The 25,501-nt window shown below is 36.7% G+C and overlaps 2 protein-coding genes across 2 annotated transcripts; both read right to left on the bottom strand.

Moving 5' to 3' along the window:
- Positions 1-336: 336 nt before the first annotated feature.
- LOC110800127 (probable plastid-lipid-associated protein 13, chloroplastic) lies at positions 337-19,287 on the bottom strand. Its single transcript, XM_022005421.2, has 7 exons — positions 18,874-19,287; positions 15,119-15,240; positions 14,961-15,038; positions 14,733-14,829; positions 5,785-6,001; positions 3,310-3,362; positions 337-746 (listed from the first exon to the last, which is right to left on the bottom strand). The coding sequence occupies exons 1-7, from the start codon at positions 19,153-19,155 to the stop codon at positions 651-653; spliced, it is 945 nt and encodes a 314-aa protein (XP_021861113.1). The 5' UTR covers positions 19,156-19,287; the 3' UTR covers positions 337-650.
- Positions 19,288-21,664: 2,377 nt separating this feature from the next.
- Positions 21,665-24,211, bottom strand: LOC110800124 (probable protein phosphatase 2C 25). Its single transcript, XM_022005420.2, has 4 exons — positions 23,659-24,211; positions 22,538-22,902; positions 22,213-22,449; positions 21,665-22,132 (listed from the first exon to the last, which is right to left on the bottom strand). Exons 1-4 carry the CDS (start codon positions 23,984-23,986, stop codon positions 21,866-21,868), a joined length of 1,197 nt encoding a protein of 398 aa, XP_021861112.1. The 5' UTR covers positions 23,987-24,211; the 3' UTR covers positions 21,665-21,865.
- Between the last annotated feature and the right edge of the window lie 1,290 nt (positions 24,212-25,501).

Consider the following 25,501-nt stretch of genomic DNA (forward strand, 5'->3'; position numbering starts at 1 on the left):
TATAATTTTAAACAAAACCTTTACACTACCCTTATTAATGCCATTAATTAAGTCCATTTGACTCAACATATGAGTGACTCTAATTTAGCAACGTCCTTTAAAGGTCATTTTCAAAAGTAGAACAATCATAAATCAACAAGCAACAAGCAGCACAGGTGCTCGAAATATTTTTAGGTAATACTCATCACTAAAATCTATTGGTATTTTCACTTCACCTCACGTACTTGACAATCTAACATGGGTATTAACACTTGTGTCTTAACACTTAACTATAGACCTAAAATCATTACAGAGTACATAAAGTAGTTGAATCTGACACTTGGCTTGGACACATACTCGAGAGCAGAGAGTCGAGACTGAATAAAAAATTGACCAGAACATAGGCTTGCCAAGAAAGGCTAATGATGAAAATTCAGTTGCATGAATGCTAAAAATGCAACTGTTTCTGGCATAAACGTGTTATATACAGAACTCTAATCAGTTGAATTAAACTAAGTGATGATAAGTTTGGTATGATGAATATTTTTCTAACTTCTGCCTGATTTTTAAGACAAAGGAAAGGGAAACGAGAGAGTGGGGATATCATGTTCTGCTTAAATTATGAGCAATGAATAGCATATGGCAGTTGGCAGGACAAGACAAAATAAAGTCTAGCTTTCATACTCCGATACAGGTTCATCCACTGAAGAAGAGGTTGACTCCAACCTAGTCAAAATTTCAGGTGCTCCAAAAGGATCCCGTATAATCTGCATCAATTATGATCATGGAACAGAAAACTCATCAGCTTTACATAATTATCAATAATAAGGTAGCAGTAAATGGATTATGTCAAGTGTACTCAAATGCGCTAACAGATGACACACGGCCGAAACTATAACATTAACCAAAAAATGCAAACATTTTCACGCAAACTGCACCCACCAAAAGATAAAAGAATCTTAAGAAAGCACCCTGATAACATAAGTGGACCTGTTTTACAATCAGTGAGTAGCCGAGTGACTATTCCATTTTCATTTTCACAGAACTACAATATATACATCAACAATCAGTGATGTCGCATGTTTCTTTACTTTATTACCTTCCCTTTTTTCAGAGTAAAGAAACAAAAACCATGATATCGCTCAAATTTCCACTGCTTTGTTTATGCAATAACGCAAAATGGGTAAGCAGTCTGATAGATAGATAATTTAATCCTCTTCTCTTCCAAGCTGTATAATATTTAGCAGAGATATTCTTGAGCTGTTGGAGGCATATGCATAAAGAACAGGACGTGGAGCTACTTTCAAGGTACGTTTCAGATTATACCCATACCAACTGTGCATGCCAAGTATTTTTAAGTTCAACGCCATACCCAAGATGATCAATAAATTTTCCATAATCACTTCATCCTTTGAAAAAGCCACACCTATGCTGAAAGCTTATATGCAAGCAAACATCAAAGCAGCCTTCGCCACTAGAACTCTGTTTAGAAGCACCATTTCTAAACAGTTAAGCAGGGTTTCATGGTCACAATCACAGTAATGGCTGCATCCTCATTCTGAAGGATAGAATATTACAGTATCGCATAAAGGATTTTCTAAGCATGGTAGGGAAGGGCACTTTAGCTAGTAGCATAGTAGAGAGAGAGAGAGAGAGAGAGAGAGAGAGAGAGAGTGATTATTTTACTAGCACCAACCTCCCGAGTCCCGAATGTTGGCTAGGTTATAATTGATGATTTCCACCTTGATTATCATCAACACAATCTTGTCTTACTAGCTTCCCCTAATCTGATTAGCAGTTCCATCATTCTTCTATACTTTCTTCTTAATTCCCTAAGGGGGGGGGTTGGTTGGGGGGTCTTCAGGAAAGGGAAAGGTAATTAACTACCTTTATTCCCATTCTTGTTGTTTGTTAGACCAATTCAATCATTCCCTTTACCCACTTGATTCCCCAACATCCCTCTACCATGAAACCCCCCCCCCCCCCCCAAGAATCACCCTAACCCCCCAAACTCCACTTCATTCAACCAACTCAACTACCACTTTGACCATCCTTGACCACAACACCAGGTCCCAACCACCTGCACCGCCCCTACCAAAACCCACTGAACCTCCTTACAATCACCGAACCACCACCCAAAACCACTCTACACTCTACCGCCACTGAAACCACCGTACAACCACCCAACAACCCTCTACAGCCACCGTACAACCACCATACCACCACCCAACAACCCTCTACACCCACCGAAACCACCATACCACAACCAAAACAACCCTAATACTACCGAAATCATCTTACCCAACACAAAAACCAAGCATCCAACCCCCGAAATTGACCCCAACTACCCAAAACAAACCGTAATCTCGCCGGACAACTAGATCTAAAAAATAGAGAGAGAAAAAGGGGGAAGGGGTGCGATGCAGCAGCAGCGCTCATAGTTTCTTCGCGGTGGGTGGGGAGGCGGTGGAGTAGGGTGGCAGTGGAGTGGGGTGGCGGTGGAGAGGTGGTTGTAGATTGAGGGAGGGGGTGGTGGAAAGAATGGGTTTCCTTTTGATTTTTGTAAATCAAACATCTTGTGATAATGTAGGGATTTCCTTTCCATTCCTTTTCAAACCCTTTCTTGATTCCATTCCCTTTACCCATGAACCAAACGGCCCCCAAAAGTTCTAGTAATAGCTAATGATCACCTTGATTCGAAGCAAAACCATGGTGGAAATAACAGTGATTCATATGTCATAATTAGCCAATTATCATCTTGTGTTGGCCTTTCTTGACAGTAGCATAACAGTACTTGATGGTTAGGAAATATTGGCTTAAGAGACACGGTATGTATCAACTATGGAGTAACACATTGCATATCAATACAGATTTATAAACATGATGGAAAGCCAGGTTATCTGCAAGACTGAAACCTTGAACGTCACTGATACGGAGTACATCAGGAAGGATATCAATTTAAATTCAGCAGGTGTGTAAAAGAAACATGACTATTTACCATATTATCAAGTATACAATCGGGAATCTATATTCAAAGTGGAAGTGGAGAAGAACATCCCAACACATTAAATTCTAAACCATTAAAAGATACTACCTCCATTTTCTAATAGATGCAGTATATTGACTTCCCTATTCACATAATTACCTTTGACTATAATCGGTAAATTATACGTTAAGAAAAATATAGTCATGTGGTATCTTGTTAGATGTATACTATCAAAATATCAACTTTTTATAATTCATACTATAGACAATCAGAGATACTAATTGTCAAAGAAATGTATTGGCAAACTTGAAAAGGCAAATGGTAGATCGAAAATTGGAACTTACCAGTATCTCTTCATCTAGATATGAGATCATAAACATTCTCTGCATACTACCACCTGAAGCAATGGAAGCGTAATTAGAATTACCAAACGCAATCCTCATTGATTAAATATTTCATGTAAACATCTCTAACAGGAAAATCATATTTGTTTCTACATAATCCCCCATGTTTTCACTTCCAAGCAGACAGGAGCAAAGTCGGTTAGCATAAGATTCAATTTGAATCATTAAGATAAGAAAAAACCGAAAAGGCACTGGATGCAATCAGACAAATGCTATATAAGAGTAGCAATCCTCTGCCACAAAAAAAAAAAACTATCTCAACTAAAATACAAATTTCACAATGCAGTATCAGCAAGTATTTACAAATATGTTACTGGAAAAACCAAGCTATATAGCAAGAAAGATACTTTTCTGATAAATCTCCCAATTTCAACATCTCACATGGAAATGTTTCAAAACTGTGGCGAGAAAATAAAACATCGCTTTTCCTGAACCATTTTAGTTCACTTCAAAAAGGAAGCTACAGAAAAATGAAATGGTTCCCACTATCCTGGCATCTCTAATATCCCTTGCAAAAAAAAATCATTAGGTGAAATAGCTTCCTCAGCCTTCAGATATAAAAGGTAAATGTTTTACAATTGGACATCTTCCTATTTTGACAAGTAAATTGGAAATATTCCTAAATTTTCGTTTTCAAAATAAGTTCAAGATAGAAAGGACCAATTCCATGAAAACACTTGAGAAGTAAAATAGAATAGACCTGTTTTGCACAAATCAAAAGAAAACAATATTGACTTTGGAGTATCATCAGTCAGGATATAGGAATATTACTTATACAAAAAAGAACGATCAAACCAGGGGAGACTAAAGGTTCCATTGCCAAAACAAACAAAGTGAACTATGCACAAATCCTTCTTGATTAATCTTCCTCTTCATCTCTCGTATGCTTCCCATTTTTCTTTCCAAACGCTTCGAAAACATCCCTTGTTTCTCCGATATTCTGCAGGTTTTGTAATCCCGTTGAGTATGGAAGGACCTTATCAAGTCTCCAGCTCTAGTGCAGTCCCTCAAAATTTGTAAACATCCTCCACTAAGATTTTCAACAGGAAATAGAACTAGTTGGTTTTAAAAAATTTGACTATGTCTAGAAACAAATAATTTTCTTTTATTTGATACTTAACGTTTTCATATAAGGCAAAGTGCCATACCCAACTCACCCTGGGTTACAATACTCGGTTTGAGGAATGGGTTTACAATTTGACTTCCTCAAACAAACTATGGGTTACAATCACTCTAAAGTCTAAACCCATACCTTATACCTAAATTTCATGAGCATGAGCCAAATAGCCTCTTAAACACGCCTCACCGATATAACCTGGTCGAAAAACACGCTTCACCAATATTGCCCGGACCCTTGGCGTGCGTTTTCAACACTGAATCTTTTATTACAACACCGTAGTTTTGCCTCACATTAGTGACAAAAGTCCCAATTATTTTGTTTTCCTTCCTAAAGCTTCGACACCTCAATTTTCGTATTAAGGGTTTTCAAAACCCTAGAAATAGAAAATCTTTATCATGTCAACCTACAAATTCTTATCAAGCAATTATCGTTTTCAAAGCTATTATTAACACAGAAGCCTCAATCTCCACAAGATCCTTCTCCCGAATAGACTATGGAATGCAGCAAGTCAACTAGTAAAATCTATTTTAAGCTATCTGATTACCAGTTAACAAAACATACTGCGCCACTGAAGTTAAGATTCACTTCAAGATCCTAGTAACCATAAACTGAAAGTGTGAGCAAACCAAACCGACACGGGAAATAAGTTCCTGAAACCGATTTACATACCCCAAATACACATGATGCCTAACACATTTTGATATGTTAGCTCTTTTGATGCCACAATTGTGTATAAGCAAAAAGAATCCTTTCTCGGACATTTTAAAACAAAAATGAACAAAAATTTGTGTAAGAAATCCTGTATGGCTGTATCTTCCACCTGGTCAATTCCTATTAATGTATCCAGATCTCCAAATGTTCTAGAAATTTTATTTAAACCCTGACCTAACTTTTAGCCTTTGCAGGCTTTTTAGCAACCAGAAACTACTTGCTTGGAAGTTGGGGACATACGGACTTAATTACCTCTCCCCTAATTAAGACGCCTAATTTCTGTTTTAATTCGTCCCAATAATAAGCCGCCTTTTAGATACAATAAGTTAACTTTGTACTGCTCCACATACCCTTAGTGTGAAGAAAAATAATAAACTCCTGCAGTGAAGTATAGTTATGGACTTATTGTAATCTTTCTCTTTCTTTTCAAATGACCCTCGGACAAATGAGGCTTTATTTAGGGAAGGAAGCAGTTCTCACGAGTTCTCATGAGGTTGCCAAAAAAGGAAACTATTGATATAACTGATAAGTGGTAAGAAAAATCTGTCAATATGATTTCAAAAGAAAGAAGATGATCTCCTTACTTAACGGAATTCTGATGCCACTAGAAATTGCATCCTTAATAAGAACGGGAAGTTGTTGAACTGCACCAACAGCTTGCCCCAGTGGACCTCTAAGCTGATCAGGGACAGATTCTTCGACAATAGTAGGTGAATCGAGGATGCCCTCAACATATTCTTCTTTCATTCTGAGCGGCCCCTCAATAGTTAACTTGGAGGATAAGGTAAATTTGCTTTCTACCTGCAACCAGATATAAAAAACATAAAATATTAAAAGTCTTGCAAAGCAGGGAAAGCCCACTTTATAATACCAATGCTATTTGGCTGGAAAATATTTCTTTATTCAGAGTGCCTAGTAAACAATACTATCTGAAGCAGTGTAAGTATTCTTCTAAAAGAGTTTTTAACGAAGAAGTGTAGCTCAACAACCAGAAGAGAGGGGTTTTTTAATGGGCTAAGGCGGTGGGGGCTATCCCAAATTACTCCATTGGAGACATGCAAAGGAATCGAGCTAACTAGTAATTCTGATTTCGGTCTGTTTCTGAGGACACCTTGTCCTCATGATGTATTACCTCCATTCCTTAAAAATTTTAACGCTTTAGAATGTATCTAATGGATAAACACCTTACCGTAAATTCTCACTATTATATACATCAAAACATTATCATGTGCAGTGGCGGATTTTCCTACTAGCCTCTAGCACATACTTTCAACATCCCAATTGAGGTTGCACGTGAGTCTGATAAAGGTTGTCAAGAGTCAAAGATTTGTACTTTATAGAGGTTTAGGTTCTCCAAAGTCCAAATAAAAATACAAAACCTAGAACCTGTATTTTATACTCCCTCCGTCCCAAATTACTCGTTACGCTTACCTTTGCACAAAGTTTTAGGGGATAAATGGTTGTTTGGTCATCAATTGTTATTTTACTGAAAAAGTAGGTGTGATAGGAGTTAGTGGGGTATTTTTTAATTGAATGAGAGAGAGTCATCATTATCATTATTATTACCCCATTGCCTCAAAGAGGCTCCCGCAAGGAGCAGGGTAAAGGGGGGTCGGACGTACGCAACTTTACCACTGCAATTGCAGAGAGGTTGTTTCCAATTGACCCAAAAGCGATAACGGGACGACCATCTTCTACTTCATGGAATTGAAGCGAAGAGGTATTGAATGAGAGAGGGTGTGGGGACAACAAAAAAATTAGTGGGAAGAGAGAGACAATATAATAATTGTGGGGTCATTCCTAATTTAGAAGTGTAACAAGTAATTTGTGACGGACGAAAAATGAAAGTGTAACAAGTAATCTGGGACGGAGGGAGTATTTTTTTTAAGTTGTTCAAGTTTAGCTATTTTACCCAACAACGAAGAAGCCATCAAGTCAAGACGGAAATCAATAATCCTCTTTAGAAATTTTTAAAAGAGCTAGAAACTTTATATTATTCTCATTATTACGATCCTATGTATATTTTTACTAGTTGTTAAGTCTGAGTTTTATGCTTGGATGTTCGCATTGTATGAGTTCTTTTAGTTGTTGTTACCTTTTTCATCCAAATTAAATAAAAAATAATACTATAGGGAGAGTTTCCTAAATAAAACATAATTTATACTCCGTAGTAAATCCATAAGTCATAATTTATATATTAAGGTTATATACAAGTCTTCGTGTACTATATGAATAACAATTATTTTAACCATTAATTAAAGTCAAGTCTTCTTCTACTATATGAATAAAATTTATTTTAACCATAACGTATCACATAAATTGAATCAAATTACAGTGACAATCCCTAATCCCAATGCTTCCAAAAAAATTCCTTGGTGCACATAAATATTAAATGAAATTTCTATAACATTGTTACAATTTAGGCTTATAAATACATTTTAAGTGGATCTTGTGTTAAAAAAAAAAATTCAATCATTTCATAAAGGAGGAAGGTGCGGTAGGTTGGTGGCGGACAGCAGTAAAACTAAGCCATAATGGAATATCGTGGGGGCGTCCCCCTTCTCAGCGACGCGCTACACCTCTTAAGCCCGGGTGTAGTGAAAAATATGTGAGGGTTGCTAGGTCGTCGCCCAGAAGCGGCGCGCCACCCCTACACCTGGGGGTGGTATCAAATATGCAAGGGTGCACTACACTTCCTAGGCCCGAGTGTAGTGGAAAATATGCAAGGGTTGCTAGGCCGTCGCCCGGAAGCGGCGCGCCACCCGAGGGTGGTGTTAACTATCCAAGGTAAGGGCAGGGGTAAGGGTAGTAGGATGCGTTTTGGGACTTGGAACATTGGCTCTTTGACAGGGAGATTAGTCGAAGTAGTAGAGGTTATGAGGAGGTGAATTAACATATTATGTTTGCAGGAGACTAAGTGGGTTGGAAGCAAGGCAAGAAAAATAGCTCCATGGGGTTATAAGCTTTGGTATTCGGGAAAAACTAGGGGTAGGAATGGGGTAGGTATCCTTATTGACCGAGAATATATTGATGATGTAGTGGACGTGTCCCGAAAGAGTGATCGAATTATAAGTATTAAGCTTGTGAAAGGGGATGAAGTTGTAACTATTGTGAGTGCCTATGCACCACAAGCAGGACTAGATGCTTCAACTAGCAAGAATTTTGGGAGGATTTAGAAAAAATGGTGCAACGTGTCCTAGAAGTGAGAAACTGATCATTGGTGGGGATCTCAACGGACATGTAGGCTCGAGTCGCGATGGATTTGAAAGCATTCATGGTGGTTTTGGGTATGGGGAGCGGAATGAAGCGGGAAATGCTATTTTGGATTTTGCATTGGCATATGACTTGGGTATAATGAACACTTCGTTTGAGAAAAGAGACTCTCACCTAGTAACCTATAGGAGTGGAGATAATACGAGTCAGATTGACTTTTTTTTAGTAAGGAATGCTTTGAGACAGTGTTACACCTATTGTAAGGTGATTCCGGGTGAGAGTACAGCAACCCAATATAGACTTGTGGTACTTGATTTTCGAGGTAGAAGTTATATAAGGAGGAGAAGACCACTAGTAGAGCCTAGGATCAAGGGGTGGAAACTTCAAGGTGGCAAGTGAAGGTATTTGAGCCGGGGATATGGATTTGGATATAGACTCATTATGGACAAGAATAGAGCACACCATAAAGGGAGTAGCGAAAGAGGTCCTAGGGGAATCTAAAGGAATCATGCCACCAAGTAAGGACACGTCTTGGTGGAACGAAGTTGTGCAACAAGCTATAAAGAGAAAACGAGAATGATATAAGGAGTTGGGGAAATGTAGAAGCGATGAGAACTACGAGAAGTACAAGGAGGCTAAAAGGGAAGCAAAGAAGGCCGTAAGAGAGGCTAGAGCAAAGGTGAATCAGGATCTTTACGCAAGATTGGATACAAAAGAAGGGGAAAAGACATCTATAGACTTGCTCGAATGAGAGATAGAAAGACGCGAGACATCGGGATGACTAAATGTGTGAAAGATGTTGATCAAAAAGTTTTGGTGGGACATAAGGAAATCAAGGATAGATAGAGGCTCTACTTTGATAACTTGTTCAACGGGGATCAAGGGCGCGATATTGGGGATACAAATATCCCTCGGGATACGGTTAACCTAGACTTTATGCGAAGAATTCAAATTAGAGAAGTCGAAATGGCACTGAAAAAGATGGGACGCAAGAGGGCAGTGGGACCCGATGGTATACCTATCAAAGTCTGGAGATGTTTGGGAGAGAGAGAGGGGTTGTATGGTTAACACTCTTTTCAACGAGATTTGGGGAAGTAATAGGATGCCATTAGAGTGGAGGAAAAGTACTACCATCCCCTTGTACAAGAATAAGGGTGATGTCCAGGATTGTGCCAACTATCGAGGAATCAAACTAATGTCATACTATGAAACTTTGGGAGCGGGTTATTGAGCAAAGATTGAGGGAACTGTGAAAATTTCGGAGAACCAGTTTGGATTTTCGGATTTATGCCTGGGAGATCGACTATGGAGGCCATCCATCTTATAAGACAACTAATGGAGAATTATCGGGATAAGAAGAAGGATTTACATATGGTTTTCATTGACTTGGAAAAGGCGTATTATAAGGTACCAAGGGAAATTCTTTGGTGGGCATTAAGTAGGAAAGGAATTCCGAGGAAGTATATTGATATCATCAAGGACATGTGTGAGGGAGTTAGCACGAGTGTGAGAACTAGTGTTGGTAAGACCGAAGAATTCCTCATTACGATTGGAGTGCATCAAGGTTCCGCACTTAGCCCGTTTCTTTTTGCTATCGTCATGGACGAATTGACGAGGTCAATCCAAGATGGTATACCCTGGTGCATGATGTTTGCAGATGATATTGTGTTGATTGATGAAACAAAAGAAGGAGTGGAAAGTAAGTTGGAGTTATGGAGACAAACTTTGTAATCTCGGGGTTTTAGGCTGAGTAGAAACAAGACGGAATATATGGAGTGTAAGTTTAGTGGAGTCCAAAATAGAGAGACAGGGGGGATTACCTTAGATTGGAAAATTGTCCAAGGCTCTGAAATGTTCTGTTATTTAGGATCTATTATCCAAAAGGATGGAGAATTGGATGGCGATGTGGCCCATGGAATCAAAGCAGGTTGGTTGAAGTGGAAAGGTGTCACGGGGTTCCTATGTGATTCAGGCATGCCCCAAAGATTGAAGGGAAAATTTTACCGCACGACAATTCGACCGGCTTTGTTATACGGCACGGAATGCTGGGCAGTGAAACATTGTCATGTGCACAAGATGAATGTGGCGGAGATGCGCATGTTCCATTGGATGTTTGGGCATACAAGAAAGGATCGTTTGAGGAATGAGATTATTAGGAAGAAAGTAGGGGTTGCACCGATTGAGTTTAATATGATGGAAAATCGTTTAAGACGGTTTGTACATGTAAGTAGAAGATCAAGTGATGCCCCGGTTAGGAGGATAGAAGGGTGGCAAAGTGATAGAATTGCAAGGGCTGGGGAAGACCTAAGAAAACTTGGAGGAAGGTGACTGAGCACGATATGAGCTTTCTTTGGATTGAGAAAAATATGGCGTTGGATAGGACAGAGTGGAGGGAGAGAATATACATTGATGACTTCATTTGACTTATACAACTTTCATGTTTTTGTTTCTTTCTATTTTTTTTTTATTTATATTTATATTTTTTATTTTATTTTTATAATTCTTTTAAATTTTTTAAATTTTACATGCTATTTTGAAATGTACTTATTTTACTTATTCATTTATTTTAATCTTTACTTATTTTTTATTATCTCTTACAATTATAATATATGTACATTTTTCTCTTATCTTACTTTCATTAATTCCACTTTCTCTTTCTTGTTTTTTTCTTTTCACTTCCTGCTCCTTTCTGGTTTGATTGGTGACAATGACGATCTCCTACGACGATTCATGTTAGCCGACCCCAAATCATTTTGGGACTAAGGCTTTGTTGTTGTTGTTGTTGTTGTTGTTGTTGTTGTTGTATGAACAGTTTTATTTGTGGCTAAAAAAGGTATATTCAATTAAAATATCCAAGTTATTTGTAAGAATTTGTATTTTCCTATTAGTCTATTATGTAAATAATATTGTATTTTGTGACATGACAAGCTTATGTGGCACACTAAAATTCATGTTTTATTTCTATAGTAGTGTTCATGTGATAAAAATTTGGACTCTAGAAATAAAATTTTCCTTGCCCTCCCCCCCCCCCCTCCCCACAATTAATTTATTCAAGGTCCGTGACTGATCATGCAAAATCTTGTTAGACTCATCTTAGTATTTATTTTAAAAATATCAACTTTTAATTTTTTCCACATTCGGAATTTGATATATTAGTAGTTAAATATTGCATTCGAGTCCGTCAATAGTGAATGTAAAGAATTTTTAGGAACGGAAGTATACTTATTAGTACTACAATTGTGCAGCTTTAATAAAACTTTGCTTCTTATTGAAACAACCAGAAGAGAGGGGTCAACTATACTTCAATATCATAGTATTCCAAGTTTGATGAATGCAATTACATACCAACAAGTTAACCATGTACAATACTTTATAGTTTTATAGTATGGGCTAACGTGGTGGGGCTTTCCCAAATGACTCTATTGGAGACACACAAAGGAATTGGGCTAACTTGTAGTTCTGATTTAGGTCTCTGAGGACACATGATGTACTTATTATTACGATTGTGCAACTTTAACAAAGAGGAGTCGATTATACTTCATTGTCATAGTATTCCAAGTTAGATGAATGCAATTACATACCAACAAGTTAACCATGTACTCCCTCCGTCCCACGGTACTTGTTACGCTTTCCTTTTTCATCCGTCCCACAAACTTGTTACATTTTCAAATTAGGAATGACCCTAAATTATTAATGTCTCTCTTCCCACTAACAAAAGTTTGGTCCCCGCACCCTCTCTCATTCAATCAAAAAAATACTCCATTAACTTCTATAACATCTACTTTTTCAATTAAATAAACCACTTAAAAACAACCACTTAAAAACAACCACTAACTTCTATCACCTAAACTTTTGTGCAAAGGTGAGAGCAACAAATATTGTGGGACGGAGAAAGTACTATACTTCACTGTCATAGTATTCCATGTTAGATGAATGCAATTACATAGCAACAAGTTTACCATGTACCGCAAGAACGCAAGCACAATGCAGTACTTACATTGATGAATGATCAACTTACAAAAGCCAACATCTTCCCTCAGAATTAGCAAGCAGATTTTGATTTCCCATGACATCAATGGTGTCAAATGGCCCTGAATCTATCCAGCAAGAAACCAACAAATATTGACCAAATACCCTCTCACGAGGGGGGAGTTCACTAGCTCCCGGATTTCGTTTATCTTAAGTCTCAAGTCTTAACAGTAGGAACCGAATGACTATGTACCATTTTGAATTCTTATCTAGTATCACATGGGAAAGAGGGCCCTTAAGCATCGACTTTAGCAAGCATCTGATCCCCCCTCAGTGTATAAATAGGCGCGCCTTAGGCTCTGAGGCGCAAGGCGATTGGAGCCAGCGCCTTTTATTGTCTAGGCGAGGCGATTTCAATGAGGCGCACCTAAGGCGCCAAAAGGCGCACCAAGGCGCAAAAAGGCGCACAAAGGCGCACTTTGAGGCGCAAAAAGGCACACCTAAGAGGCACAGAGTCACAGACACAAGCTATAATCATGTTTCTCACAGATAGTAACTTCAAGTACGCTTAAACTATGGATAATTTAAATACGTTCACTTGTGTATCATGATAAATTAAATATCATGTTTTTCTTTCTTACTTCCTGCTCCTTTCTGGTTTGATTGGTGACAATGACGATCTCCTACGGCGATTCATGTTAGCCGACCCCAAATCATTTTGGGACTAAGGCTTTGTTGTTGTTGTTGTTGTGAAAGAGTCCACCCACTAAAGCTAATGCATTAAGGTCAAGCCATAATTTTACTGCTACACCCTTAATCCCAATCAAAGCATCTAACCATTTAGCCCACACCTTTCAAGCAAAGACATCTTATTGCATTAGAGATCTCAAATTCTCCAACTGATAAACGAACTCAAGTGATATATGTTTTTTGGCAATCAATATGTTGCTTAAAGATCATTATCATGTCATTCTTTGAACAATAGTAGGGGTTATTTTACAAGTTTACAACAAAAGATAATTGTCAACTTGCCACATCATCCTCTGGCATTAAAATACAAGTCGAGGGTGGTAAAGAAAGCATTTTCACAAAAGAACGCCAAATCATAGTGTACCACAAGATAAAAAGTCAAAGCTGAGGGTACCCATGTAAGTTATGTGAAATATCATGGTTCCTAAGTGAAGATATGCTGACATCAATGTGAAGAATTCTGAATGTCAGTAGAAGGGAATAAGTCACATAAGATTGAATACTTGGAACGAGAAAACTTTCAACAACCTTCCAAGTTAAAATTATTAGAAAGAGGAGCCTTATACAGTAGACAAGGGAACAGAACAAAGGTTAACACAGAGGCATAAATGACATACAGATTAAATAATCCTAAATATATGAATCATTAAAGTAAATAGTTTAAGACTAAATATAGGTATAAATTGCGTTTCGAGGTCTTTCACCTCTATAACAGCAATCTAGTGAATCTACCCATTTTCTATCGCTCTCCTCCTCCGCCCTTCTCCTTCCTTCTACTCCATCGTCTTCTGCCTCTAACTCCTTTAATTACAAGTGCTCATGACTATTAAGTCCAATATTAAAAGGTTAGTTTTCTTTTCAACTATTCCCTATTGGGACCTGTCGTCAGAAAGGGGACAATCATCTCACATCCAATATGAACTCGGCCATTTCTTAATCCTGGAGTTTATTCGAGAAAATCTAATAGCAAAAGCTCGTGCTTACCATCCCCAATATCTTTCAGCCATTTTACCAATTGTGCTCAATCATCAAACACTTGGGTCGTAACAGAAAAGATTGCAAAACTAGGACAGTTTTAGAGTTTTCATTAATCCTACAGCTGAATATTGATTAAACTTATGTTACCATATATTGTAAGTCACAACAGTTAGAAGCCAATAGTACTGGAAAAAACTGAATTTAAAATACATTGAAAAAAATCCAGGGAATAACACCATAATTTATTTTCACTCGTTGTGCAAAACAACCAGATTTTCTTTTGACTATTCTGCAAGACTAACGGAAAAAATTCAGTAGTCTTGCAAAACACATTAACAACCAAAAAAATTAATCATTGTCTTCAAATGGGTTTAAAAGAGCCCGATTGATAGTAGGTTTAAGATGTTTAATAATGAATGGAAGAGGGAGAAGAGAGGGTGCTTATCTCATAAGGATAAATTGAGGATTAGTTTTAATCAAAATTTTAAATAAACCTGTATATAGATCTTTTACCAGTATTTAGGACCCTTTTAGATGATATTATCAGCACAGATGATAAACACTTTGAATTATCCATATTGAATAGCAAAGGATAGAATAAAATCCCTTAAAAAGGTATTACCGAGTTCAATAGTCTGAAATTTGCAGTGACCTTTGAATAACTATCCTTTAACGATACATCCATTTTTGAGAGGTTTGCCAATGTGGTGGGAAATCTCCTGAGAAGATATAAAGACACCATCCACTAAATTAGCCTTTAGTCCATGCAACCACTTCTGAACAACCGTAATCAGTTTTCGTATTCGTATTAGTGAAAAACAGGGAGAGAAGTTTAACAGAATGTGCATACTCCATAAAGAATTGAGCAACAGCTGGACTCCCAGACCCAAGCCACTCAAAATTCCATCTACCATCTAAATAGGGGGACCTGGAAAGCTGAAAAAGGCAAATAAATCTTTTGCTCTTGGTAAAAGAGAAATAGATAAATTCAGTACATTTACCACCTACGTTGTGGGTCGAGGTGTCGGATTCAGACGCTCAAGAGCAATTATCCTCTCCATGACATCAATTCGCTGTATCTCTGTGACCTTTCCCGTGAATAAAGCCTCAAAACTTCCTGCATCTTTAAGCTGCATAAACATCGTACAACAGGTTATTAGGTTACGCAATAGTCATATTCATATACTGAATTGACAATAGGAGATTAATCGGGATATAGTCGAAACTTATGAGACAGAACATCTTAGAGAGAAGCAGTAAACTGAACGGAAAACTAAATCAAAATGATGCGACTTTATAGATGGCTTGTACTTTAGATGCATTGCATGTTCTAATTATGTTATTACAACCACATGAAAAAATAAGGATGTCAGTGGAACAGGGTTATAGAGGACTAGAGGAGGATAGCTAGTCCATACCAGGTCAAGCTCAGAGTTCATTTTGTAACTGCACGACTCTAGTCAGTGTACTTCTTTTATTTACATTCTAGGTCCAAAACACATGTATTTGACTTGCAGATCAGAGGATACTCAGGATACTATCGCCCAGTGCTCTCTTTTCTGTGTTCAAGAGAAAATATCTCAAGACACCAAAAGCATGAACGATATGTATATGCAATCTCATATACATCATAATGCATGCAAACAAGCCCTTTTTTTTTCTTTCTTCTCTTCCTTTTTCACTCGGATACCTCTTGGAGAGTCTCAATTCTCAAGACTCCCAACGTAAAGCTTATCAAAAAGGGTAATTAATTGGCATGAAGTTTACAGCATGAAATAAAATGTCGGTCACTAAGGGGCGTTCTTTCACCTTAAAAAAATTAAGTTTTAGGTCTAATAAGTTCAGATAATTTACAATCAGGTCTAATAAGTTCAACAAGTTTCAATTAGGTCTAATAAATTTCAATATTATTAGACAGAGTAACTATTATAATTATTATAATAATAGTTATTATTATTATAATTATAATAATAATTATAATTATAATTATAATAATTATTATATTATAATTATAATAATGATAATTATTATAATTATTGTTATTATTACAATTATAACTATTATCACAATATAATAATCATTATCATTATTTATACTCCCTTCGTTCTACAATGTTTCTCGCTTTTCTATTAAGTGCGTTCTTCAATGCACTACTTTGACCATTATTAATTTTAATTTTGCATTAATAAAATTTATAAAAGTTTGATATTTAGAAAGTTTAAAAGGAATCCAATGATATTCTACAGTTAATATTTTTTCTATTATTTATACTATTTACTACGGTGAATTTTTTTAAAATTTTGACCATATGAATAGTAAACATGAGAAACATTATGGAAATGATAAAGTTATTATTATTATTATTATTATTATTATTATTATTATTATTATTATAATTTTATTTATTTTTTTATATTTTTTTATTATTATTATTATATCAAATGCTAACAAATTCAAACATTTTACAAATAATTAGTGGGAAGGCGAGATACAATCTGGGGCTCCACTCCTCTGGCTATAGCAAAGTCTATCCTTTGTGAAAATATAAGCAACAGCACGAGCCCCAATGTCCTGAGTCCTAGAGAACATTTGAACCCGCTTCAGCAACGCAACAGCATCCTCATCCATCTCCCCCAAAGAAGAGAAAGAGGGCGGAAGAAAGCCATAACCAATTGTCCGGCAACGTGCTTCATACTTGACCCGCTTCCGAATAGCTCACAATCACGTCAATCATTATTTTTATTATTATTATTATTATTATTATTATTATTATTATTATTATTATTATTATTATTATTATTACTATTATTATTATTATTATTAAGTTTCAATCATATCAATCATATTTGATAAGTTCCAATAAGTTCATATCAGTTTAGGTAATATTTGAACAAAAGCACCCTAAAGGCTCCTAGAATTCTTCCCTTTTGTCCAAAAACATTAATTTGAAAAGGTTAGCATTAAACACTAGCTCCAAGCTCACTGTAGAAATTCTCTTTTACTCAGATTAAGTCTCGTGCTATGGTGTAAGCAAATGAGAACCAAAAGGGAAGAAAACCTTCGGTAATCCTATTTTTCCATATTATGTTATTAATATTCAGGCAAAATTGTCAAAAAGTACCTTATTTTTTCCTCACTTTGTGAACTAGTACCTTGTTTGCTCAGTTTTGTCAAATAGTACCTTGAATTAAAAAGTTGTATTAAAAATGGCACCTTAAAGCAACAATCCGGCCAAATTGTCAACTTTCCGGCCATTAACTCCGTTTGTTGGCACAATTTGAGTGGAAAAAATACGCGTGTGAACACTCTCTCAACAATCAACTTCCTTAGGGATTTCTTTACTCATCCCACAATCTGCATGAACACTGCCATAGTTTCTCCCGTTGAGGACAATTTACGTGGCATGTTGTTCAATTCAGCACCATAAACATTCAACTTTCTATCGATCTCCTTAACAATGTTAGGCAAAGTCTTGGAGATGATGTTAGCTTGTATCTGAACCATATTCTGAGCCGGCATTGGTACTCCCACAATTGACTTATCAATCCTTGGCAACAAAGGGATCTTGAAACCAGATGATTTTCCACCAAAAAACCAGTTTATTTCCCCCCAAAAAACTTGAGTTGGATCTGAGATTGTTGGTTGGTAGTGTTGTTCTTATAAGAGTTGAAGAGGCACGTGATTTTTTGGTTTGTTTGTTTCACACGCACAATGTTATGGAGGGAAACATGAGTCAATGGCCAGAAAGTTGACAATTTGGCCGGATTGTTGCTCTAAGGTGTCATTTTTAATACAAGTTTTTAATTCAAGGTACTATTTTCCAAAACTGAATAAATAAGGTATTAGTTCACAAAGTGGGCAAAAAAGGAGGTACTTTTTGACAATTTTGCCTAATATTTAACTAAGAGTACACAAACACATAATGCACCTATTGGGTGTACGAATGAGAGTATTATCCTCACATCCAACATCGAATGTTTGGTTCAAAAATTCTAGGTATGAGGTATGTGTTTAGAATGGTCTTCACCACACCATGCGTTTGTTTTTAAAACCTAAGGGAGTGGGTTTGGCTCATACCTACATTATTGGTATCAAATAAAGGAAAAATCTCTAAACTGAACCAAACACATGGTATTAAGAATCAAGTTTCAAACCCATACCATATTCACGTAATTCCTAATTCCAATCCCATACCGATGTGCGTGTGCGAACCAAACGCCTAAAAGTGGTTACTCAGACACCTTGATTCATGTTCTCGTAAGACCCTACCGCCTAGTTCTTACTAAAATTAGCTTTAACTTTTAATCATCGAGATATTTGGCGGAGTAGGTCTCATGACTCATGATTTTATGTTCATCAATAAAGAAAGATTTCCCTATCAAATTAAATGTCTGTTATTCAAATCTTATCTTGATAAATTCATTTCACCACTTTGATCACACACAATAGGAAAGAACATTGGTATTTCGGTCTTTTCCCGATAAAGTATATGTTAGGACTTTCTAATACTTTCATCTCTCAGAAATTATCCAATATATTCAACTAATTACATAATCTCTAAAATAAAGCACACCCTCAGGCCTTAAATCCTTAATCCAAAACCCTGTACTCAATAACTCCTCAACTCAAATGTTCTGCAACCAAGGCATATAATCAAATATGATTCCTAATTGAGCAAGAACTTCGACAAATCAACAAGTACGATAAACTAGAGTAATCGAGTAATAAGCAATCGAAGAATAAAAAAAAATGAGTGAACTCACAGCAAGTAAGAGCGATTCCTTAGCCGAAAGGCGCTCCATATCTCTAGCATAAGCAGCAGAAGGTCCTTGAACAGTCTGCTGAACCATCGCCCGACAAACATTTCCACCATCCTTAGGTTTCTTCTGCTTCAGACGACATCGATTGACTTTTGTTGCATTGTTGTCGCTAAAAGAGGAGAGAGAAAGCAGACAGTATGAGCGAGAGGAGGAAGCGTCGCAAGGGCGGAAGCCATTAAAGGTGAGAATCGACCCTCGCAGTGAAGATGATGAAGAAGCAGCCATGGCTATTTTGATTTTTTTGTGGAAGAGAGTTGGATTTGGGGGAATGTGGTTGAATTGAAACAGACAACGTTTCTGAATTTGAGGAGGGAAGTGTTTAGGTGAAAGGGTTAGAAGAAGCCGTTAGTTAGGTGTAAATCGGTTACTCGGGAGTCGGGTTGGGTTTGGTTGAACCAAGAACAAAGAGTTTTATGATTTCTAACCCATATATATGTGCTTTTGAGTGAGCATATATTATCCTTGTTTGTGGTTATATTTCTAACAGAAATTGAAATGCAAGGTATGCACTATGGTAAGAAGATCTAATTGGGACATGTAATGATCCTTGATGATTGAAATGTCGATGGGGATAGACTTTATGCCCATTTGAGTAAAGTAATAAGCATTACTTGCTTATCCCTATGGCGTGTGTTGTAATGTGTTGTAATGCTTGAATGAGTTTGAATCTTTGAAGTCTTAATGGTAAAGTGCTAGTTAAGAAACACTTTAAAGAGAACCACCGCTTGTATGAGGGTTGAGTTGTATAAACTCTTAATGAATCTAACATATTGAAATGGACGCATTCAACTTGTGGATTCACCAACCAAATTATTTGAGAGGTTGAACATTATATTATGTTCTTAATGAATCTATGGTCTTGTGGGGGTTAATATAGCTACGAGGTAGCTCTTGATGGTTCACTAAAAGTGAACATATGTTTTTTTTTTGAAAGGAAAGTGAACATATGTTAATCCTATTGACTAAGTGCTATTTTGAGAAGCACTTGAGGATTCACCTACGTGGTTGTGAAGACTCGCCATCTTCTATGTAAACTTGAGCGGTTTTCTAGAGCTTTCATGAGAACTAAGGTAAACGCATGGCTTAAAGCGCGTACACTTTGCGGAGTCCACTTAATCTTTGGAGTAAGGTATGTGTTGTGGGGGCGTGACTTAAATCTTAGAGTTTCTAGGTTAGTCCACTCTTTGATCAAGGACTTGAGGGTTTCAAGGTTCGTCCACCCTTGGGTTTGTAAGTCATAATTCACTTCACTAAGCATTTGGTTTCAATTTACTTTATGTAACACCAAGTGTTATGTATTAAGCTCCTCTTATGCCCAATATTCTCCTCTTTCATTTGGTATCTTTTCTCATCTTTAGTGGGGGATCGTTGGAATTTAAAGATGGAAGAGCGCTCAAAACTTGTCTGCCAGGTTTTCCAAAACCGGCAGGTTTCGAGCGTAAGTTGAAAAACGGACTTAAAAGGCATTTCTTGAAGTGCACCGAAAACCGGCAGATTTCGAGATCGGTTCTTTGTGTTATCCGTTTTTTATCTTCTCTTTGGATTCCTCTTTTATGATAACCTTTTAAGTATTATTTATGGACAATTATCATTCTGATTATGGTGATTAAGTTGGTCCATTATATTTCTCTTGATTATGGGGGTTATAAACCCTTCATTATCATGGGTTTAGTTGGTGGTTCAATGTCATTGGATTCCTTTGAGTCCTTTGATTTCTTTGGTTGTTTTATCTCCTCCACTAATCCTATATATACTCTTCATTTTCTGAGTTTGTGAGACACGATATATTGATCTCTTCCTCTCTTCTTTCCTTTCCTTTTTGTTTTGGATGGAAGATTTTTGGTTCATGATTAAGTCATGATTATTCGTATCTCTTCAAACCTTTTCATTCTTATTCTCTTGGGCATAAGTTTATGTGGTTCCATCTCATCACCCAAAAGTGCCTTTGTGTGATGAGAGTTGTGTAAACCTTATGGAACGAATCGGTGAATACAATTGTACACTCTGGTTGCACCGAATCTCGTTTTCAAGGCAGTGGTTTGGTTACCACGACGCAACAATTTCCTAAACATGTTCTTATCCTTATTCTAAGTATTTTGCCTTGAAAATCCAATTATTACAACACATGTATTGAGTGTAGGATGACAGTCGTCTGATGACGTCAACCTGAGTATGAGTGTAGGATGTCGTTTGTCGACATCAACTGAAGGTTTTGTTTGAGTGCACTCGAACGAGAGCTTATAAAGCTTGAGTATCATTCGGACATGTTTGAGTGTATCTGAGCAGTCGGCACGAATTTGATGTGGTTGTTGAGTACTTTTCAGAGATAATTCCAAGAGAATCGTATGAACTCCTGTGAATAATGAATTTCTGATCCCCACTGCTGAAGTAGAAGAGTAATATTTATAGGAGATGGAGACTCATTTACTGGACTTGATAGGTTTAGGCTCGGGCTCATTTTGTGACTTGAGAGTCTTTAACCTGGTCCATTTGAGTTATTTATTTTGTGCTAACAATACGAAACTAGCCAAAAATTGTATTTGATTGATTCGGGTATTTCATTTAGGTGGGCTTAAATAATAAAAAATGGATTATAATATGATTTCGGTCGAAATTAATAAAATTGTAGGGTGAACTAAAGAAACAAGAAAAGGAGGTATTCAAACACAGGATCATAGGAAGTCGAAAATAAAAAGTATGGTGAAAGAATAAGATGGAGGGAAGTAATAAAAAGTTGAGTGGAAATTAGCGAGGACATTGAATTAATCAAAATTGGCGATGCTTTATGATGTTATACTAGTCTTTGTACAAACAGACTATCATTCTGATTTTGAGCATCATAATATTTCTGATGAAGGTTGTCTTCCAGAATGCATATAATATAGGTAGCGCTGAAACCAACATGAACAGCCAAAGAATGAAGGTCCGTAAGGTTTCAGCAGGTCCTTGAGGTTGCCTGCTGCAGAATGTTGAATTTGGACGGGCCACAAGTATCAACAAACCCTTGCACCGACAGTTCAGCTATCGGCAGACTCATCTCTTCATTCAGCAAGTCGTGGTCCAAAAATATAACAACCACGGTTATATCATCGTGATATTTTCTTCTTTCTCCCTTTTCCACATCCCTCAGTTGTTCATCTTTCATTTTCATCTTTCTTGCAACCGTTTTCAGTGTATTTTGGACAAGCCTTTTTGCAATCCCCTGAATGAATAAAAGAGATAATTGTGAGGAAGAATACAAGTAATAGCTGAGACGAAATAATAAATGCAAGAAGCACATACCACTCGAGGACTGTTGTGAACAAGCTGGACAGCTTCGTCATTAGTGAAGTGCTCCCAGAGACCATCTGAAGCAAATATCAGAAACTGATCGTTAGGTTTTAGAGCTCTGGTGCATACTGATGGTTCAGCTGTTAGCACAGGACGACTTATGGGTTCAGGAAAGTGAAATCTTGGAAATGTGGGATCAAGAGCAAGTTCTGGACTCTTCAAGTATGCATCTCCAATGGATCTAGAGACCTGCATTATTAATCAACACGGTATCAATGAAAAAGGAAAACCCTAGAAAGAATAACTGAAAATGGAAAAAGCTAGAAAAAGGAAAGACCTGAATAATGCCTTTGATTCGCCAAACCCCCTGCTTCTGAACCAAGATGGATGAATCATCAGGATGTGAGGACCTAAGTTCTTCTCTAATCTCCGACCTAGAAGCATTATGCTCAGTAGTCAACTGCTCTGCAACAATCTTGTTTGTTCGACCCAGAGTACCTATTACAGCTCGTGAATCACCCAGATTAGCAACATATAATGTCCCTTTCCAAATCAGACCAACCAGACAACACGATCCAATTCCAGCTATTACAGGCTTGAATTTGAAAGTCCTGGAAACAAGAGTAAGAAAACCATCCTCCGTTGCAGTAAGAGCACCTCTTATCACATCTTCTGACATGCTTCTGCTGTCGTCAACAAGCTCTACACAACATTTAACAAAATTCAGGCTGCATTACAACAATTTTTAACTTAGAATACTAATCCGAAACATCATTTTCACCCCCAATTTTAAAAACTAAAACCCATCTAGGATAAACAATAATCAACATCATCAGTTGTTCAACTGTCACTTGCACCGTCTAAACAAGCTAAATCTGTTCCCCAACAAGACAAAGATAATATGTACAACAATAGTTTTAAACATACTTTCATCAACCAACAACACCAATTAAACAATCAATTATTCTAATAACAAACTAACTATTTTTTTTTTTTTTTGAGGGAAACAAACTAACTATTTGATTAAGAAGAATTCCCTGTTTCAAAAATTATAAATTTATTTTCATAATCAAACAAAACTCCACGTCACTGGATATCTTTTACCAGTAATTTATTAATCAAAACAGATGCACAGAGTAATAGCCAAAATTGCCAGATGACAGTAAAATACAAAGAAATTACAACCTAGAAATAAAAATAACATTAAAAACAAACTACTCAATCATAAACATAATTGGAAATCATTAAAAAAAAACAAGAACTTCAAAACTCACAACCCAGAAAATTTACACCCTTAATTTCAAAAAAAAATACGCAAAATCAAAAACCCACATCATAAATTATCAACAACCACATAACATTTCTCAAAATTTTACATAAAATGAAATCAAAACACAAAATAAGTGACACAAATTAGTATTAAAAAATAAACAAATAAAAAAAAGAGGAAGAACTAACTGATGAGATGAAAAAAGAGATGATCAGAAATGTAGCGAGCAGCATCAGCCCCACCATGACCATCATAAACACCAATAAAAGTAGCATCACGACCAATCTCAACTTGACTACGATCTTCTAGAACTTCATTTGCCTGAAAAACAGCAAAGGAAAATTCACCGAGAAAATGCCTCTCCAAATCTCTTGACCAAAATAAAGGGTGTTCTCCGGCGGAACCACTGTCGGAACCATCGCGGTCATGGTTGCTATTATTACCTATGTTCATTCGGACATACCGTCGAACAGGTTTCCAGCAAGCAGAAGCAGTTTTTTTTACCCCTGAAAGCATCCCTCATTTCCCTCAAAAAACTAAACCCAATAAATTATCAAAATGTGGGGGGTTTTTGAACAAGACGATGTGAGGAAGAGGAAGTGTTTTAAAGAAGGTAATAAAATAAAACAATTGGTTGACTGATTTGGTTTAAATTACACAATTTAATTATATATGGAAGGAAGGTCAACCTCAATTCTTGTATAGAGATTTGTTTCAAATTTTATACTTTATTTTATTTTTATTTTTATTTTTTCAGTTTTAGGCAACTTTTGTCACGGAAATATTATTGCACAGGGATGATATATTCAGTCAAATTTTGGGTTGTGAGTTTACCAACTGACAGCTGTATTTCATTCATTTGTACAGCTTCTTATTACGAGTTACGCTTTTTGTCTTTTCTCCTTGTGTTTTCTCCATGCAGGTAACAATTACGGAGTACTCCATAATTTTTATGTGTACTTTACATACGGAGTATTAAATCGGACTATAAACGCAAAATGATTAATATGTATACTATCATATTGGTTTGTATTACCGAGTAATGTCTTGGCCTAGTGGAAAAGATTTCACCTTCCAACTAAAATATTGGGGGGTTTGATCCCCACTAGGGGTCTTTGAGGGTGGGTTCCCTTTATCATCCCCCCCTCTCAAAGTGTCTTAGCCTGCTAACCCGGGCGGATTGACCCGTGCGGGGTTCGGACCCGGTAGGACACTTCATCTTACCTTCAAATAAAATAAAATAATAATAATAGTATTGGTTTGTATTAATCAATTGTTTATCGGTTTAATGGTGGTTGTGGCTGAAACCCCTGTGGAGGATCTCGTATTCGATCACCCCAACAACAATTGTGAGGGGACTGAAACCTATCCGTTCATAACTCGTCCCAAATCCGAATAAACCCAAAGGGTGAACCGGTGATAACACTAAATATTGGTTTGTATTACATATGAAATCGTCCCCTTTTGAATTTTGGTCATTTTCAAGTCGGGTGATTTTTGATTTTAGGGCGAGGAATGAACTGATGACCAACTAGTTCTGGCCTTCTAGGTGATCATAGACCATAATCTAAGTGAACGGTGGCAACAAAAGATAAAAAAACCAAGGCATATAACAAGTTAGTACAATTATGTCAGCTAGTTTAACTAGGGTTTGGAATTTAAGGAGTAATACTTAGGACTTGAAATCTCATTTCATATACATCATCGTATCGCCTCTGTGGTTCTCACCGTATTGGAAAAAATTCTTAAAATAATTTATAATTTATGTAAGAATGATTCATTCTTCATTTATTTTAACGAGTGTATAATTAATTACTTAGTGTTTTTTTATTATTAGTAAGAAAGAAAACCTAGGCGGACTAAAGTGAGGAGAAAAGGGTGATCAAGTGCATCCGTTCAATGTTCCAACCCAAGAAAAAAAGTGCATTGAGGAAAAGGAAATTAATTATAAAGCGAAATAGAACTTTTGTAAAAAGTATGATAAGTTGATAACCAAATTTTTTAACTTTCAGAAAAATATACTACGTAGAT

The sequence above is a fragment of the Spinacia oleracea genome, chromosome 3, assembly GCF_020520425.1.
Source record: "Spinacia oleracea cultivar Varoflay chromosome 3, BTI_SOV_V1, whole genome shotgun sequence".
Taxonomy (NCBI): Eukaryota; Viridiplantae; Streptophyta; class Magnoliopsida; order Caryophyllales; family Amaranthaceae; genus Spinacia; species Spinacia oleracea.

Excerpts from the sequence above, each read along its gene's own strand:
- LOC110800124 (XM_022005420.2), bottom strand. The coding sequence starts at position 23,986 with ATGCTTTCAGGGGTAAAAAAAACTGCTTCTGCTTGCTGGAAACCTGTT. Across the intron at positions 22,903-23,658 it reads TCTCTTTTTTCATCTCATCA|AGCTTGTTGACGACAGCAGA; the intron begins GTTAGTTCTTCC and ends AATGTTGTGTAG. Across the intron at positions 22,133-22,212 it reads TTCACAACAGTCCTCGAGTG|GGGATTGCAAAAAGGCTTGT; the intron begins GTATGTGCTTCT and ends TTATTCATTCAG.
- LOC110800127 (XM_022005421.2), bottom strand. The coding sequence starts at position 19,155 with ATGGCTGCTTCTTCATCATCTTCACTGCGAGGGTCGATTCTCACCTTT. Across the intron at positions 15,039-15,118 it reads CCGACACCTCGACCCACAAC|GTCCCCCTATTTAGATGGTA; the intron begins GTAGGTGGTAAA and ends TCAGCTTTCCAG. Across the intron at positions 6,002-14,732 it reads ATTTCAGACTATTGAACTCG|GTAGAAAGCAAATTTACCTT; the intron begins GTAATACCTTTT and ends ATCTGGTTGCAG.